The 15,293-nt window shown below is 44.4% G+C and overlaps 2 protein-coding genes across 3 annotated transcripts; both read left to right on the top strand.

Moving 5' to 3' along the window:
- Window positions 1-640: 640 nt before the first annotated feature.
- Window positions 641-3,016, top strand: fam110b (family with sequence similarity 110 member B; the record flags this gene model as incomplete). The annotated part of the gene is made up of 3 exons (XM_079751602.1): window positions 641-763; window positions 1,346-1,758; window positions 2,110-3,016. 3 exons carry the CDS (start codon window positions 641-643, stop codon window positions 3,014-3,016), a joined length of 1,443 nt encoding a protein of 480 aa, XP_079607728.1.
- Window positions 3,017-8,100: 5,084 nt separating this feature from the next.
- On the top strand, window positions 8,101-14,260 carry atg10 (ATG10 autophagy related 10 homolog). 2 transcript variants are annotated; one of them, XM_079751600.1, is made up of 7 exons: window positions 8,101-8,175; window positions 9,632-9,738; window positions 10,011-10,130; window positions 11,300-11,462; window positions 11,703-11,800; window positions 12,073-12,170; window positions 12,306-14,260. In XM_079751600.1, exons 2-7 carry the CDS (start codon window positions 9,634-9,636, stop codon window positions 12,412-12,414), a joined length of 693 nt encoding a protein of 230 aa, XP_079607726.1. In that variant the 5' UTR covers window positions 8,101-8,175; window positions 9,632-9,633; the 3' UTR covers window positions 12,415-14,260. The 2 variants fall into 2 exon arrangements, with proteins under 2 accessions (XP_079607726.1, XP_079607725.1); XM_079751599.1 differs by lacking the exon at window positions 8,101-8,175 and having other exon boundaries at window positions 9,239-9,738.
- The last annotated feature ends 1,033 nt before the right edge of the window (window positions 14,261-15,293 follow it).

Here is a 15,293-nt window from a genome sequence, read left to right as displayed (position 1 = left end):
GCTCCGGTTGTCTGTTCACATGTTTCCTTGTGTTGAGTTGTGTGCTTGGAGGGTTTATCCGGCTGCTCCTTGTGTTTCTAGTTGCGTGATGTCGTCCACATCGGCTGAGGTTGGTTTGTTGTTCCTTTCTTCTTTAGGTTGTTTGGCCAACTGAGGGGATGGCGGTGACCTAACGTTCATCACTCTGACCACGCTTCTCATCTTCTTTCACGCTCCCCCCACTTGCATGTAATTATTTACGCTGTCGCTCTCCGGCTTTCTCACGTTTTCACTGCTCATGCATGCCCCCTCTTTCTGTTGTCCTTGGGGAACGTAAATTCATAAAACCTGTAGATTTTGGGCAAGCGCTTTTGGTGTCAGAGTTGAGGTTTATCACCCAGACCCAGCCAACCTGAGGCCAGGTGTGGGGCCGGCGGTAGGGACCTCCCCCGTGGAGCGCCGCCATGCAGAGCCCAGCAGGGGTCTGTTACCTTTAGGCCCCCCTCCATCTCTCGCAATCTCTCCCCTTCACTGTTCTCCCCCACAACACCCCGCCCACCTTGTGTCTTGATGTTGGGCGGGTCCCCTGGTGCCCCCACCCTCTGTCGGCCCCCCACCACGCCCTGCCACTACGGCCACCTCCCGCAGCCACGTTGTCGCCATGCAGACGGAGGCGCTGGCTCCGGCCCTGGCAGATAGCAAGGCCCCCGGCCCGCCCGCGCCCTTCAGCTCCGCCGTGCCCCTCCGGATCCTCAACAAGGGCCCCGACTACTTCCGGAGACAGGTAGGGGTCTCCCGGTGGCACGTGCTGCTTGTAACGTTGTCATGGATCATAAACGTTGATCAGTGAGAGGGGAATCCTGCCTGTTTATAATGGGCTTATTTCAGTCAAGTAGTCAAGCTGAAATTCACCTGACCTGATTGTTGATTGTTCAAATCAATGTGCAGTTCTCAAGTCCTTTGTCCCAAATATGCCATAAAGCCATGGCACGATGTTGAGGGCTCCTGCAGGAAACCCCAACAACTAGTCCCTCGATTCATCCCCTCTCTGATCCACTCAGAGCAGTGAGAGACCGAGGGCTGGCTGGGAGAACAGGGGGATTAAAAGAAAATTTGTACATCTTCATTTTCGGCTAAATGGTGGATTCAAAGAGATGCGGTTGTTTGAACTCAATCAGTCAATGGGAAAACGTATTGTTCATTGTAACTCATGTTAGTTTTTAGTTCAATTCATATCTGGTGGTTGGGTACATTCATCCATCTCAATTTCAGAAAGACTATTTTCTAATAGAAGAGATTAATGAATTCATAAGTTCCTGAACATAACTTAACATTTATTTTCTGAAACAAATCTAATTGTATTCAGGTCGAGCCGAACCCAAAGCGCCTGAGTGCAGTGGAGAGACTAGAAGCTGACAAGGCCAAGTATGTGAAGAGTCATGAAGTCATCAATGCCAAGCAGGAGCCAATCAAACCGCCCATTCTGGCCAAGCCCCTCATTTGCCCCGCCCAACTTGGCAAAAGAGGCTCTGTGGGAGGAGTTGGGAATGGAGGCGGGATGACATTCAAAGCCTCTAATAACAACGCCAAGGCGGACTCCTGTGCCACTTCTAGCGGGGAAATCTGCAAGCGGGAGAACCTGAACCTGGAGATGCTGAAGAACCTCCTGAACTCCTCCTCCTCCCCGGGGGCCGGATCTGAGGGTCCAGGGGGAGGGGCCAAAAGTGCTGTGATGCTGAGGTCATCCGGAGGAGGGGCCAGGAGCTGTAATCCATCCAGGTAAATGCTCAGAACAAACCTGACAACAACCACGTCAAATCTGAAAGCAATCACTACGTTACATCTAAGCCAGGTGTGGGCAACTACTTTTCCTAGGGGGCTCGGGATTGTTGTTGAGGGCCAAACAAACACGTCTACATCCCAGACTAGAGTTAAACAAATGCACCAAAATGCATGCACTAGACTTGGCCATTGTTTTACATTGAATAAAGTGTACACTACCTCCGGAGGTGGCTTTGACAAAATCTCTGGTAGAACCAAATCGACATGTATGGTAGTTGCTCCTTGCTCGCTTTCCTCTACCTTTTTTTTCATATTGCATCTAATTGTGCCTTTTATCTCCGTTTCCAGGATGCCATTGACATACCGGTCCACCATGACCCTCAATGAGCATCCTCTGGAAGCAGTGCCCAGGCCCAGCACCTCTCATTCCCTCCGCTCCTTCTCCCATTCCCTTAAAGTCCCTCCCGGCCATAGCGGTGGGCCTCGCAGCCCCCAGCAGGGGGGGAACCTCAACCTCAGCAGACAGCTTCTGGACGAGAGAGGTATAGGAGGGGGACGGCGCTCCGAGCGCTCCCACTCTCCGCTGCCCCCCCTGCTGACCTCCCACTCGTCCTCAGACCTCCAGCGGCTGTGCAACGGCAAGCCGCTCCGCACCGCCCGCTCTGGAAGCTCCTCCGCACCGCCGCTCCCCCCCAAGCCCCGCCCCGCCTCGCTGCCGCCTCCTGCGTTGTCTCTTTCTCTGCCCTCCTACCGGCAGAGCCAGTCCCCCGCCCCCTGTGACGCGGCCACACCCCCTCTGTCCCTGACCTGCGAGCGGGGCGACCCCTCCAACGCGTCCAGCGACCCAAACCTGGAGCTGGGCTGCTCTGCGGCCCGCCGCCCGGCGCTCCACCGCTCCAAGTCGGACCTGTCCGACCGCTACGCCCGGGCCGGCGCCGACGTGGAGCGCTTCTTCAACTACTGCGGGCTGGACCCCGAGGAGCTGGAGGCCGGCGGGCCGGAGAGCTTCACCAGGGCCAACTCCGACATCGTCAGCCTCAACTTCCGCTCGGCCTCCATGATCTCGTCGGACTGCGAGCGGCGGTCGTCCCACGAGGGGCTGTCAGACGCAGAGGACGGCGAGGCGGAGGAGGAGGAGGAGGCGGGGGAGAGAGTGCCTTACGGGATCTCGGCTGTGGAGCGCAACGCCAGGGTCATCAAGTGGCTTTACAGCATCAAACAGGCACGAGAGACGCAGAAGGTCTCTCACGTCTGAGACGGGCAACACGAAGCAGACTCTTTTCTTTGTGTCTGAAGAACAAGTCGTATGAGGAGAGTCAGAGACCTGGGAGTGGCCGCCAGTTGAGTTGAGGCTAATGGCAACATTGAGAAATGTGCATCAAAGCAGGTGGTCCATGTTCTTTGTGTGGATGTGAATAGAAGCATCTGTGTAGACAGTACATGTACAGACAGACAGCATATATAGAGCTCGACAGACCAGAGTACTACCAAGCAAAGAAATAAAAGGGGAAGCATGAGAAGTAGATATAAACTAGCAGAATGACAGCTTGGTTACATAGAAACACAGATCCACTAAAGAACGCCCTCATTTGTATTACAATGGACGCATTTGTGGATTCAAGTGTTTCTTGATGGACACAAAATCTGCCGTGCACAAAGGCAGTTGGGGTGTTTCTTTGAATAAATCTCTGATTCCTGTTGCTTAACCAATGCTGAAAGACTACGGGGCAGTCACTTGGTCACCAAACAAAGGAATTATTTAGCTGAGAACATTCGTCAAACCATCGATTACCCTGAGAAGAAAATAACACTCTTCACGTCTATTCAAAGTTATGACGGACTTCAATCTGTGTAACTTGCTGAATTATATGAGTAGTGTTGCAACACTTGAGCGACCCTGCTAATGAACACTTGTAAGACTTGACGATCACAACTCCATCAGACAACTCCAATTTGACAGGCAGGTGGTGGTGGTGTGCTGGTAGATTGTGCAGAATAATCACATTGCTGTATGTGTTAGGGTTGCCCAAATTACATAACCAACTCTGTAAGAGTTGTTCACTTTTAACGAAAAGGCCCACTTGAAACAATGACATAAATCCAAAATCAATGTTCACTATTTAGAGATATAGGCAAATAGTACGGTAGCAACAAGGGAAGTAGATTTGGAAATTACGTTTTGGGTGGTTATTTTGGTGTGTTGCATTCAGATTCTGATTTCTTTATTCATCCAAGGGGAAGAACAGTTAGTCCCAATGCTAATGATAATAGTTGACCATTGATCACGATATGTGAAAGGTAAAGGTTAGCCCCTTTATGCATGTTGTCAAGGATGGCAATGAGGCTACTTCGGATAGGACTCGAGCTTCAAATGTCCTTTTTGGCATTTCAAGTCAACATTACTTACAATATGGGCCAGAACGAGTCTTCCCTCCCTATGTTTCCCTTTCAAAAATGTGGAAACTAGCAGCTTGACAGAGTGTTTACCTTTCAGAAGGCAGAGATAGTAGAAAAGACTGCTGTAATTTGGAGAAACATCAAAATGTTGGACTGGAATCATTTGGCTACAGATGTGTTATAATGCACAATTTATTAACAATTTATAATTTCACGCACTTTCAAGCTTAATTCTGAACCAGTTAACTTTCATTACGCTGCGTTAAACTATAGCTCGCCTTGTTCCTCTTGACATTATTTCTTGTGTTGTATTCTTAACAGCCTAATAAGATTTGTTTTATTATTTTCAAATGATTATGTGTCTGCCATTGTGCATACATTTCACATGACTGACAAATAATATGTTTGAAATACAAAAAAAGGCCTAGAATTGAGGTCATCGTATCACATTGGTTAATTTAGAAACATAGAAGTTAATAATTTGGAATGAATAAGGCCACATTGTTCAAAATGGTTGATCCTAGATCCTAGAAACCATATTGTGTTGATTTATATTAATTACGAGTAACAGATTAGAGATCAAAATACCGGCTGAGATGGGGTTAGATTGGCAAGAGAATTACCGCATCATTAACGTCAAAGGTCAACCCTTTGACAAACATTAAAGGCACAGCTAGAGATATGTTTCTTGCAGCTGGTATAACACCTGCAGTGCATTTCTTGCCAACCACATATGCCTCATTATTTGAGCTACAGTGCTGAGCTGTTCCAGAGCCAAGCATTCAATGGATCCCCAAAGCACCACCATGCTTATGGATCGGGGCTGTTAATGTGTTTGTTATGTAGGTTAAACATGTTTTTCTTTTTAGGAAATTATTGAATACAAACCTGTACATACTCATCACATTTGGAAAAAGCTACCTCCACACTTTTATCTCTTAAGTTAGTCTCTGAGACACATACACCACCACACTACCAGCAGTATACCCCAGCATCTCTTATCATGATGAATGCCCTGAGCTTTTCTAAACCAGCTACAGTTTCAACATTGCATAACGTACAAACCTTGACACTTTTTTGTGGATGTCACTTTGGTGGCAACATATCAGAAGGGCCAAAAGCCATATGTAGTTGCGATGTCTCCCCTGTCCTTAGTTCTGTATCCTCCCAGCTCTACAGCTGGGAGGAAATAAACTCACAGCTCTTGAATCAACTACAATAAATATGTGATGGAAGTTAAGAACACACATCCTGCTGCTGTCTGCCCCTGTTCTCCCTGGGGTCCTCGCTATTGCCTCAATTTGACTTATCATCCATCTCATCTATCGTCTCAGTAATGTTTAAGCATTGACCAGGTTTGTGTAATCACAGAGTACACAGGTAGCAATGACTTTAGCCCCAGTTCAACACATTTAAAGTGCAAAACGAGAAACAGCTAAGCTATGACCCAATTCACCAAGCATTCTGTATGACAGAACTAGGCTGGAATTTAGCGGTGTCCAACCAGAAACCTCACTGCTGGGTTGGAGATCAATGGATATCAATGTGTGAACGTTTTAACTTTTATATTTTAGAGGAAGATGGTAGTATGTCTGCATTTTAAACAAGAAGGCAACAAAGGTCAACAAGGTCTGGTAACAGAAGTATTGTGCGGGTTAAAACTTGCAGCAGACCATTGTTAGATCTCCTCCATGGTTAGCCCAGCAAGCTTAGGCATTCATTACCCTTGTCAATATAATGAACTAAACTATCTGATCAGGATATCCAAATCGGATTCTGCCCAAGCTGTGATCTAATTGGAGTTTATAGTATTATGGATAGAAATTCAGGCCTCACGTGGACATATAACTACAATAGCTACATGATTTAAACTAGGAGCCATGCACACAAGTTTTGCGTCAGTTTCAGGTGTTGATGGCAGGTCTTTCACCAAGTGTATCTAGGCCCTAAGCGGAGTGTGAAGTTCAAGACTATCTTGTAGGAACCAGTCCACCAGGGCCAATGACTTTCCCCCACACATTAAATTGTGACGATGACAGCAGTGTTGAGCTACAGCCAATGAGAACACAAGACAAGGGGAAAGGTCATGACACTATTTGAAATATTCAGTGTGCACATCTCAACGACAATTGATAACTGATTAGGACCAAGAGTTGAGTATTGTGATCAGCACACCCGTCTGAATGAATGTGGATGGGTGTTATGGATTCTCCAGGTATGCAGGAATTGATGGTACCGGTTGTCTAGAACAACGTCCAATTGAGCTGAGCTCTGATTCCCTCTAGTGTGCTTTGCAGCGTGTCGGTCAGCACTAACACTATATAATTCCCTTAAGCAAACACACTTTGAAAAGGGACTCCTGTCTTAATGCTTAAGGCTCGGGCCCAGTCCCTCTACGGCACCAATGTCTCAATCTGTTGTGATTCTAATGACAATTGTCAATCACCTTGCGTTTGGTTCAATCTTGTCATTGATGTGTTTTCTTTTTACAGATGCATTTCTTCTGTGGTACTTGCTTTGTTTTTTAACGTGTAAATGCTGTAAGAAAAAAAAGAGTATGATTTCTGACTTTTGTTATTGCTTTTTTGTCTTGAGGTTTGTGTAATGAAAGAGTATCAACAAGTGAATACATGGGGTCCTCGTCTTTGTTACGTAGCTGTCAAATCAGACACAGTCCTTCTGAAGATATTCCTGATTGTTTCTCAACTTGGAATCACATTACATTTGCTTTAATCAAATAAAAGTGTGTCTATGTTTAGTTCCTTAAACATTATCATTACTACATTCTGAGTGTGAGAGATATAAGGGATGTTATGTCATCGAGCAGTAATTACTTGTGCCCGTCTCTGTGGCCATAGGGAATGAGCATCCAATGGGCTTGGGTCGGGTTCTCTGATGACGTCATCTGTCATTCCTCTGATCACGTCATGTGTCATTTCTCTGATGACGTCATCTGTCATTTCCTCATTTGAGGAAAACCGAAAAGCAGTGCAACAAAACCAAAGTGAATCAATTATTAATTATTAGGGTTAGGGTATTAAAAGACCAAAAAAGGGGCGGCGGAAGAATATGAATAATAAAGATTTCAATATATCTAGAGTGTGACCTAAAGTGGTAGTGAACCCCAATAGTTTACCACGTGGTTAAATATCTTGTATATTCTTCCATGTAATCATTCATCATTAACAATCCTCAACCATTTTGTCGCTGCTACTAAAATAAGACATAGTGAGGAAAAACACGAGTCAAATCGTGTGTTATTGTCAGTCTCTGCCAAAGACAACATCACATCTCATTATAACGTGATGGTTCATAGACAACATCACAGGTCATAACTACACAACGCAGTACTAAAAGATGATCACGATTAGGTCGTAACCATGCAAGCATCACTCCTTCCTAGAGCTTCCAGGCAATTATTTTTATTCCAATAGTATTGTAACCCTAACTGAACTCTAAGCTCATGTTGATTTCAAATTTAAAGTTAATTTTGTTTCAATTTTGAAAAATACACTTGTATCAACATATTTGGATAAACTATTAATATTTGTTGATGGATCCAAATGTAATATCTTTTGACCTGCAGATGCAACTGTTTTAATTCCGAAATTCAAGTTTTACATCAATTAAAGAATAACATAATTATTCTTCAAACAACACTGAATTTACAGCCATATAGTCGAATTACAAAAAGTAGGAAAGTATAAAGTGTGTCATCATCATGTTGGATATAAATAGTGTTTTTTAACGTTTGAAAAATGTTTGAAATATATTTTTTGAATATAAGGAATATAGATTTATTTTAAAGATTATTTTTTCATTTCCCATTTTGCGCCTGGCGCTCCAGGCCAGCAGGGGCGGCAGTGCGCTGAGGGCTCGGAGCTGTGGCGTAGAAGAACATCAGCGACCAGCCTGGAAGTCTCCAGACGTTTCGAGCAGTCCACAGCCTCCATCTTCAGCCTCCGTCTTCATCAGGGGGTTGCAGCTGAAAGATAGGTTGATAAACTGAAAGAGGAGGTAAATTTAGGTTTGCACATTAACTGTGAACTTGTTTCCTCAACATAATAGGGGTGTTTAGTTCCGTGTGTCGGGCGAGTCCAGCGACCAAATCAAACTTTGTACAATGTCAATATTCCTAACTATTGATGGTTGGCTTCTTGCTCCCATGGAAGTCATGCTAGTCTATATTTCAACTGTAAACCTTCTAGGTGTGTTGGTTTGGACAAGCTATTTGTGCACATACAGAATATACAAATATTTGTAATACTATTTCAAAGCCTGTGTTTTCTGTTGTATTCGCCTTTCATGTTCTTCACTTCAGATAGCAGCAGAACATATGAACATATTGTCACCCCATCTGGAAGGGAGTGTAATGTCAAGATACAATGGTCATCTTGGGGCCAAATTTAATCATATCGAGTTTTCTACATACAAGTGATGCAGTGAATTTCAACATGAATGGAAAATTATTTCTTTGATCTATGTTTTGGGGGATGTTGGCCCAACCCCAAAGTGAGCCCTGAGGATTAAGGACTAAGGACTCACGGACTTAATTGATCTCAGGTGCTAAGTGAGTGAGTGCGTGAGGCCACGTGGCCTCAGATAGGTATATATGGGATTGGGACAGCCCTTCACGAGAGCACATGTTACCTTGGCAACGTTTGATGACAAAGATGCTGCTGACACTTGCCGGTTTGGGAATTCTCTTTTTCTTTTTTCTTTTTTTAAATGCAATGAAAACAATCGGCTACAGCAATTTATTGATATTCGAAAATATATATTTTACTTTTGAATAATTCTGTATAAAGGATGTATTGAATTAGGTGATTATTGGCCTACACATACTAATCATAAGTCAGAACGGGCTACATTTGGCTGAATTATAAAAGGTATAAGTAGTAATATGAAGAGCCGTTTGGGGGCCAAAAGAGCAGGCTCTTGTTGGTGAGCTGATCCAAATGATCCGGCTCACTAAAAAAAGGCAGAAATTCCCATCTGGTCACGCAATGACAGCAGCGTCGTCTTGTTGTTTAACTTCCTAATTTCTGGATTTACCTATGGTCTCCGCGGTTAACGCTTTGAACTGTGGGTAATTGCCTTAGGTAAAGTCTGCACTGATGCAGACTCACGGAAAGGGCTCGGTAAGTGTGGACTCAAACCCTCACGCCCTTTGGAATTCGACATTGGGACAGCCCTAAAGCCTTAATAATTTTGCGAGAACGCGCATCATAGTCCGTGAGGCCGGACATTAGGATTGGGCCGTTGTGTCTCAGTACTGCCACCATCAGTTGAAAAAATACGAACGTTTAACCAGGATGCTTTCAAAGCAACACGTCGTTGCTGGACTCGCCCATCAGAGGAACAACGTTGAATTCAATTTGAATGTTAAATACATTACAATTGCAAGCTTGTTGTAATTTAGGAATGTCACACATTTCTCATACACTATTTCCATCAAATATCTTCACTTCAGAGATGAGTAGCTGTTCCTTTGACGAGAAAAACTTCAGCCTATGCTGTCAGCACTTCCTGAAGCATTCCAACAGTCTGGGAGATGGCTGGAGCTGGGAGCAGTTGCAGGTCAATTGGAAGAACAGTATCAGTACTTAATGCTACCTACAATTTGTATAAGGGAATAAGTCTCCCCCTCATATTTTTCCAGCTCGTACATGTTGACTTTTGCAACCATTTGCTGAATTTTTGATAAGTCTGCACAGTTGGAAAAAAAATGATAATATAATAACTAAAATGTATGTTTAATTTGCTAAAAGGAGCGGTGTATGAACAGTATGAATTATAGAAAATGTCAGAACACTAAACACAGTACCCGGGCAAATTGTTTCTGTGTTTAGCACTCTGAGGACGGCTACCTGAAGAAGACATCCCTGAGATGTGTCACAATTACCAGCAGCAATGTTGCTGAGGCTGGGGACCCAGAGCAGGCAGACCCATGCCCTACTCTGGAAGAAGAGGTGCTCCCTCTCTGTCCCTCTCTGTGTGTGTCGTGGAAATCTTGAATTGAAATTGCTCCACTCTTGATTTTCCGTTTTCAACACATGATTAGGTATGGTTTACTTTGTCCCATCTTTGATTGGTGATCGTTTTTTGTGGGAAAAGTTAAACGTGTTGGTGGACACGGCCTGCTCTGAGACTCTGCTGCTATCTTTCGGTCATCGGATTGGGCTTGCTCCCGATGTGATAGTAGAGCAGGTGTTGCTGGCTGTCGATAGCAAATCATCTACATTAAACTATTGTGTTCTTCCCGCATACCTAAAGCTGTTGTCTTGTTCTTAAAACTCTGATTATTGAAAGTGGGGTGTTTATTCGCGATGTGCTTGTGTGTGTTTCCCAACGTGCCGTCTGCCAGGGTGACAGTGTCAGGTGAACCGCCGTTTATTGCACGCGGCCCTTGGGCAAGAACTGCAGTGATTTGGTTAAATTCGCGAGCCCGTTCAGAACGATTCAACTTGGAGGAAAATATCCTATCTAGCCCATGTTCAATCTCTAAGGAGACAGCATGTATGTTTCTAGAACATTCATTCAGGCACCCAACCTTTCTTTTAAGGTCTATCAGAAATTGGCGTCCTGATGTTTGGGCAATTTACACTATTTAAATAACAATGACTTATGGACAAGTGAAATTGGTCTGATAAAGCATAATTTACTCAGATTTAAGGGTTCTTGGATACAGAGTGTGTTGCTAGGGAGTGACATGCAGGCTCTGCTTGCACAGCGAACCACCAATCACTGATCATGTTGATCGGTTGGTGATCAGACAACCAAAGCATTCACAGACAGCCCCCACTAGTCGTAGAACAAAACCTCAATATTAGCCAGAGAAAAGAAACAGAACAACGTCAGTTGTATGGAATTATTTTGGTTGCAGAAAAGATGACGTTTACCAAAAACAGGAACTTTGTCGAGAATGCCTTTTATTGTTGCCACAATAAAAGGCAGCTAAACTAACTTATTTACCAATTTAATTTGCCACCGTAAAGCTCTGTATAACGAGTGTATAACGCTACAAAATCAGCCCAATTATAAAAAATGATCATTACAATTTTTTTTTGTTTTTGTCATGTCACCTTGAGGTGGCTGAACAATAAAGTCTAATTATTTCATCTTTAACATTTCTGTACAGCTATCTGCCGGAGACGTATCAAGTGATGTCCAAAGTGGTCTTGAAGAGGACGATGCGTGTGTGCAGGCCGGCGTTAGCGCCGTGGTGCTCCAACATGAGTACCACGTCCTGTTCAGCTGCAGCTTCGGGGTGCCGGTGCTCTACTTCAGAGTCTTTGATTTAGGTCAGGGTTTGGATGCCCACGTGTTACACCGAAGGAAACACTTTCTGATCTGTGTGAACATTGCATCTTGTCACATTCCACAAGGACATTTTTGTAAAGTTAGTTGTATGTTATGTATGTTACTAAAAACTTCTAATCTTTTGGGTCAAGCACTTAAGTATATACACATGTAATTTGACAAAGATCAAATGTTTAGAAGAGTGCGTTGCCAGTAAGGCTGTTCTCTGTGTAACTCTTCAGAAGGCAGGAGCCTGTGTTTGGAACAAGTGTGGGACATAGTCCGTCGAAACTCCAGGATGAGGCTACAGCAGAGCCCGTGGAACACCATCACTCAGCAGGTACCCCTATAATACACGCTGTAATGCAAAGACGGAGTATCCAAGGCATCTGCCTAACATCTGTGTCAATTGGAAATTCTTTTTTTAACGATTCCTATTTCCTATACAGAGAACCTTATCGGTAAATCATATAGTAAACCCCTCTTTGGCCCTTTGTGTTGTTCCGCATGCGTGGCTTTCCTGTTTGGGGCCTCTCAAGTTATGCTATGCCAACTCCTACAAATGCTAAACAATTGTGACATTGGTGGTTGGTTAATGTTTGTTAATGGCAGGAGCACCCGATGCTAGGCCAGCCCTTCTTCGTCCTGCACCCCTGCAAGACACAAGAGTTCATGGGGCCTGTGGTCCGAGCAGCCGAGGCGGAAAACAGGTGCGCGTGTGCGCGCGTGTGTGTGTGTGTGTGTGTGTGTGTGTGTGTGTGTGTGTGTGTGTGCGCGTGTGTGTGTGTGTGTGTGTGTGTGTGTGTGTGTGCGTGCGCGCTCTAACGTGTGGGTCTGTATTGCAGGACGGTGAACTATGTGGTGACGTGGCTGAGTGTGGTAGGACCACTGGTAGGACTGGAGCTGGCGTTGAGCTACTGCAGCCTGCCGCAGCCTGCTCTATGCCCTCACTGAAGGAACCCCCCAGGGAGTTGTCTGATGGATCTAGTTCATCATGGGGACTAGAAGGAAGGTAGTTGACATGCGATACTATCTTTGACACTGCTCGTCCTGTTTCCTGACCACCCTCATGTTGGGGCACATCGGTTGAAGGCCGTACTACTGCCCTTTCTAAATGAGGTGGACAGCTCACTAAGGTGGTGGGAGTGGACAGCACCCTCATTCTAAATGTCAGGAAGACATCGCCCCCCTTCCAAACCCTCTACATTGGTGTATGACCATCACAGGGTAACATGTAGTCACTGCCATGTTTGTTTAATGACGCGAGTCACGGTGAGACAAGACAATCCTTCATGTTGTATTGTTGACCAATTGCAGTTAGCAGTGTATTAGGGTTCAACAATCTACCAAAAAAAGAGAAAAAATATTCCAAGAGAGGCAAAGCGAAGGCTGTTGGGATGAAGGGATTCAGGGCAGCAGGTAGAATGAGCCAAACCAGGGCAATGGATGGCCCTGGCAGGGAGTTATAGTTATATAGACATTGTGTTGACCTCTTTTACCTAATGCCGCTCTGTTCTGTTTGTTTAAAGAATTCAAACTGGTCTCAATATGAAAAAATTCACGTCTGATTTTTTTTTTTAAAGCAGATTTGAAGTTGTTGGGGAATATTAGAGGACCCAGCCAGCTTCGTTGTAGTAGTTATGATAGTTACATTTGTTTAGTTCCTCACCAATGAAAAGAGAAAATGTATTTTTCCTCAAACACTTTAATGGAAAATGTGTGCCTAGTTATTGCATGGTTCTAGACAACAGAAGTCTACCACACTCAAACTACCCATCTAGTTGCTGATTTCTAGAGATATTGGACACCCTTTCAGTGCCTCTATCCTACCCTTACCACATAATCCTTAGAAGAGGTTGGTTTCAGTTGCATGAAAGTGCTAGGTGTAGAAATACACTTAGTTTCTGTACTATGGCCTCAGTATTGAGGAAGTTACAGTGAGAAATGAGCTTGCATCCTGCAGTCAATCGTAGCCAACTAATGCTGAACAAATAACAACCATTAGGTGGCGCCATTGCAGGTGTTTAATAAATTAGTCATTATGCATGCCTGTAACCATCCATAAAATCTGAAGGGTAGAGAAGGGCCAATAAAAGTGAAAAAGAAGTAAAAAGGGGAACACGATAAATGGTGAAGGTTAGACATCTGTACATAAATGCCATTATCCATTTTACAAATGTTAACGTTATTAATGTTTCTTATTAGCCGAGGATTGCCTTATTATTTATAATAAATGTTTTTAAAGAAATGCAAAGGGCAGGGTTAGTTGTGCCCCAGTGCTCTGGTCTAATACCAGGCTCTGGCTATCTGCGGGGAGGCACACCAAGGTGGCTCTGACCGCCACGCCGTGTCTGGTGGACGGGCTCTCACTACGGGACACCAGCGAATGATGGAGGAAGACCTTCAGCTGACAGAACGGGAGGCGGGCTGGGCCCCGTGCTCTCCCTCTAAGCCCTCGTCGTTCACCAGGTCAACGGTTATGTGTTCTTCATGTCATTTATTGGTCGACTCGCTGCTTTCACTGCTGGTCATTTGTTCTCTAACCTTCTCCCGCACGTGGGCCTAAAGTGTGGCTGTTGGCGTCGCTCTCTGACACCTCGTTAGAATGCGTCGCCCCTAACAACAGGCTGGCCGACGCCTTGCTTTGGTTAATGAGTGGTGAGTGGCTTGGCCCCAGACCACACAGCTGGGACCACATACAGCTGTGGCTAATGGGACTGGTTGGGAGAGCCCATTCATTTTACTCAGAGGAGGAATGGAATGACCATTATGTTTAAGGGTGTATGTTTAATATAATGAATATTCATAATAAAACGATAAATATACCGGAAACGGTCACATTTTGAATTCTTGATTGACTGCTGGTGTGTTTTATGTTCAGCCTCATTCACCTGCCATTAAATTATTTTGACCTTGTTATTTTTTTGTTAACTATTTCCCACTACATGTTTTTGTAATTTGTTAAAAAACACCTTATTGTTAAATCTGCCTGTATTCCTGAATTCAGCATCGGCCCGTCACAACATTGTTTCTCTGTTTCAGAGAATCATTCGCTACAGCATTCATTCTTTACAAAATGTGTTACTTAAAGTTCATTAACTACCACACTAACCACTGTCCCAGAGACATCAACTCATTAGTCACCCTTTCATAGATGTATTTCCGCTGGTTTCACTCCATTTCATTTTCACCATTTCAAAATTGTCAAAAGCTTCTTTTAGGAAGCTGTTGGGTTGGATTCACAATGCTGCGTTATTCAAACAGTCACAGAACTTAGTTATTGCATTTTAATAATTGCAGATACAATTACTGTAGCCTGAAATACATTTCACTGCCTTCGTCTGGCTAGTCTCATTAATAGAGCTCATTATGGGATCGTTTTCAGAACAGTTCTGTGCTGTTGTATTAATTTATATCCTTAATGCTCTTCTATTCCATTCCCTGTTTGTTTTCCTGTTCTTCATTAAATGATGAAGCAGAGCCTCTCTTTCAGACCCTCCCATTCCCCCCTCTCCTTCCCTCTGTCCGTCCGTCCCATGGCAGTCTGCCCATCTGTGCCTTCCATAACCTCTGCCTCCACCCTGCCCCCCAGCCGCAGACAAACTGCCATGGTACCGCTGGGCCGGCCAATCAGCCCACCTCCCTCCCCTCTTCATCTGCTCTGAAGACCCCTTTGGGGTGTAGTTAGGAAGTGAAAGAAAAAGGGAGAAAAATAAAGAATGTAAAAAAAAAAAAAGGAAGAAATATCTCTTATGGAATGATGAAATATATTTGCTAAAATGAGAAACAATCACTGCTTACAATCAGCAGGTACCTCCCTCTTCAGGACCCAG

The sequence above is a fragment of the Pollachius pollachius genome (genome assembly GCF_949987615.1).
Source record: "Pollachius pollachius genome assembly, chromosome: 14".
Classification (NCBI taxonomy): domain Eukaryota; kingdom Metazoa; phylum Chordata; class Actinopteri; order Gadiformes; family Gadidae; genus Pollachius; species Pollachius pollachius.
The sequence above is the reverse complement of the archived record's forward strand: the minus strand, read 5'-3'. Positions and strand labels throughout refer to the sequence as shown.